Here is a 3,195-nt window from a genome sequence, read left to right on the forward strand (position 1 = left end):
GTCTTCATTGCTGCGTGTGGGCTTTCTCTAGTTGTGGCGAGCGGGGCTATTCTTCGATGCGGTGTGCAGGCTTCTCACTGCGGTGGCTTCTCGTTGCGGAGCATGGGCTCTAGGTGCACGGGCTTCAGCAGTTGTGGCACGCAGGCTCAGTAGCTGTGGCTCGCAGGCTCTAGAGTGCAGGCTTAGTAGTTGTGGCGCACGGGCTTAGTTGCTCCACGGCATGTGGGATCTTCCCGGACCAGGGCTCGAACCCGTGTCCCCTGCATTGGCAGGCGGATTCTTAACCACTGCGCCACCAGGGAAGCCCCGATTCCTACTCTCTTGTATGACTTTTGGCAGCGTTGAGTAGTCCGAAATGGAGTCACAGTGACCAGTGTGAATCTCCGTGGTGACTGTTCGGAAACGTCTGGTGTTTGGTAACGTCCTCAGAAAGACGGCATGGGAACAGAAGGGTGACAGATAGAGAAGAGAACCCCAGCTGCATAACTCTTTAAAACACTGAGACAGTGGCTGGAAGGCTCATCATCCCAGGACCTTATGCTCCAAGGCCGAGGAGCTGCTTCAGACAGAGACGCTGCTGGAGGCACTGTCAGATTAGATGGGGACTTCCCGCCTGCTCACATCCCAGGAAAGGGGACCAACATTCATGCTGAGACGCCCCCTTCATCACCCCCTTCCTTCCCTCAGGTGCATGATTACCTTCTCTTATGTCGTGTGGTGTGTACAATAAACCGAGCGATTCACAAACTGAACATCGGCTACCCTCCATGTTACCTCGCGTGCCACGATTCTTACCTGGCCTAACGGCTGGGCCCTGCAACAAAACATTAAGTTTGCAACGCTTCTGACATGAAGACAAGGGGTGTAAATGGAAATGGTGGAAATGGTAATGTCAAGGAAGGTAAGAGGCTGGACTGACTTGGAAAAATTAACTGAGATCAAGACTTCAACACACTACGGCTGCAAATCACATAGGAAAACTTGCACACCAGCGTGAACTAACAGCGATAAAAAAAAAGCACTGGGAAGAACAGGAGAATGCCCGGAAAATATATTCAGGTTCTTTCAGGCCAACAGCAAACGCACTACCAAGAAATACATTCAAGTGAAAAAGATTAAAACTCCAGAGAAATATCCAGCAGGATGAAGCCTCGTTATACCTACCAACTCAGAGGCTGTGGAACTTCAACTTTCTGCCCATCCACCTCCAGGTCCTCCAGTTCCTTGAAATACTTGTTCTTTAAGCAATGGAGAATCTCTTTTGCGTGGCTATTAAAAAGTAAGCAAGTTTCAAATCCATCTGGAAAGCTAATTTAATAAATTTTATCTCTCTGTAAATTCAAGATTATGTTTTAAAACTAAAACCATCATTGTGTGGAGAGAACACATTCTTTCATTACTGCCTTTTTACTCTATTCTTTCAAAGCTTAACAATCCTCATTGTCTGACCACTAAAAGGTGATAAACTAAATACAATACTACTGCGTTCCTTCCCTCCTAAATATTCCTCGAGTTCCAATTTCACTTGCAGGTCATCTTCAAAAGGTATAACTGAAACCATACCCTGTAACTTACACACTCAAGGCCCATAGGCAAAACACAGTGATTAACTGAGACCTCTAAGCTTATTTTGCAAAAGACCAGGGATGTGCAGACATGGAAACAACATGCTAAAGGCCCCTTCGCGTGGCACAGGCGCGTTTAGGGACTAAAATAACGCACGGTAAACTTTAGACATCACAGGCTGAAAATCCACCACATGTAACAGACAAAACGCCCCACCCCGAATTTGCACATGGGACCCATAAACAGGCATGAAGGACAGAGAACCTGTAGGGAACTCTTGAAACTCACCCCAACTTTCCACCCATCATTTCCAAGTCCCCTCCTCCTCTTACTGGCCACCTCCAAGATAAATACCCCAGTCAACAGCTGACGGGGAGAGCTGAGCTCTGCCTCCTGTCTCCTTGCTTGGTGGCCCTGCAATAAAGCCTTTTCACTTTCTGCAAAAGCCCCTTGCCTCGGTATTTGGTCTTTGTGCAGCGGGCAATGGGCGCGCACTTGCTCACCTACAAGACTACAAAAAAACATTTTTTTTAAGGAACGAGAACACTGTACGTTTCACTTAAACTCGGTAATGTCACAAATTCTCATGTGTTCCAAAGGGTGGGCATCCTCAACTCACGAATTCCCAGGAGTCAACCCTTCCTCAGGCTGCATTTTCCTTTCTCATTCTGGCCTCCCAACTTGCAATCCCTCCTTTCCCTACGCCGTAGGACACTTAAGCTCCCTCCCCTCAAGGCCTCCAGGATCTCGAATCTGCACCGCTGACATGCGCTTCTTAGAGGAAAAAATAACACCCGCGTTTTAAACCTTGGGCGTTCTAACCCCAACTTTCCAGGAAATACGAAAAGCATGACCCCCCTACCTTTTGTAACCCGTAATTCTTAAAGTGGCCGGGAGAGGCTCCCTGAGCGCTTCCATGAACTGGTCCCACTCGCCTTCGGGCACGATCTTGAGCTCCTGATAGTAGTGCTCGAACAGCTTGTTCTCCTTGACGATCTCGGGGTACCCGCCTTCCCAGCCCTGAGGAATAAGAGGGACGTGTGCCCAGGGCCGGGGAGCCTCCCCTTCGCCGCCCCACAGGCCTGGGGATCGGGGAGGTCCCCGCGGGTCCCCGGCTCCTACCGTCCCACTGCGCTTCCCGCCGTCCTCGGCGCCGTCCTCCGCGCTCCCGGGTCGCTGCTGCTGCTGCTGCTGCTGCTGCTGGAGCCGCCGGCTCCGCGACCGCCGCCCCATGGCCCACGCGGCAGCGCACGCCGCCCGCACACAGCGAGCCGCCACCCTCGGCCGTGAGCACTTCCGGGCTGCAGCTCGAGGACCCCGTGGGTCAGCGCCTGCGCCTCTCCCGGACCTGCAGGACCCTTCAGGAAACAAGCCAGAGCGCCGCGACCCGTGCTCCCGGAAAACGACGAGCAGGAGGAGCCGGGGACAGTCCTGAGTGGGAAAGTGGCTCCAGAGAGCAGGCCGAGAGACGCCTACTGGCCGAGGGCCTGGGTTTCCGCGCGGGCTCAGGCGGCGATGCGGACAGCCCGAGGTCACGCATGCGCACCAAGACGACGGGGGCCGGAGCGGGCCCGGAGTGGGCGTGGCTCTAACTTGTGGGCGGGGCGGGTGGCAGACCCGCCTCCCGCC

The 3,195-nt window shown here is 53.2% G+C and overlaps 1 protein-coding gene across 1 annotated transcript in view; it reads right to left on the minus strand.

Moving 5' to 3' along the window:
* Positions 1-3,094, minus strand: part of NSUN2 (NOP2/Sun RNA methyltransferase 2) — a 29,533-nt gene extending 26,439 nt beyond the window's left edge. Inside the window, 3 exon segments of the mRNA XM_079917298.1 lie at positions 1,165-1,269; positions 2,429-2,586; positions 2,689-3,094. Of these exon segments, the coding sequence (XP_079773424.1) occupies positions 1,165-1,269; positions 2,429-2,586; positions 2,689-2,799 (374 nt within the window). The 5' untranslated portion in view covers positions 2,800-3,094.
* Positions 3,095-3,195: the final 101 nt, after the last annotated feature.

Source organism: Stenella coeruleoalba (genome assembly GCF_951394435.1).
Source record: "Stenella coeruleoalba genome assembly, chromosome: 3".
In the NCBI taxonomy this organism is placed as follows: Eukaryota; Metazoa; Chordata; class Mammalia; order Artiodactyla; family Delphinidae; genus Stenella; species Stenella coeruleoalba.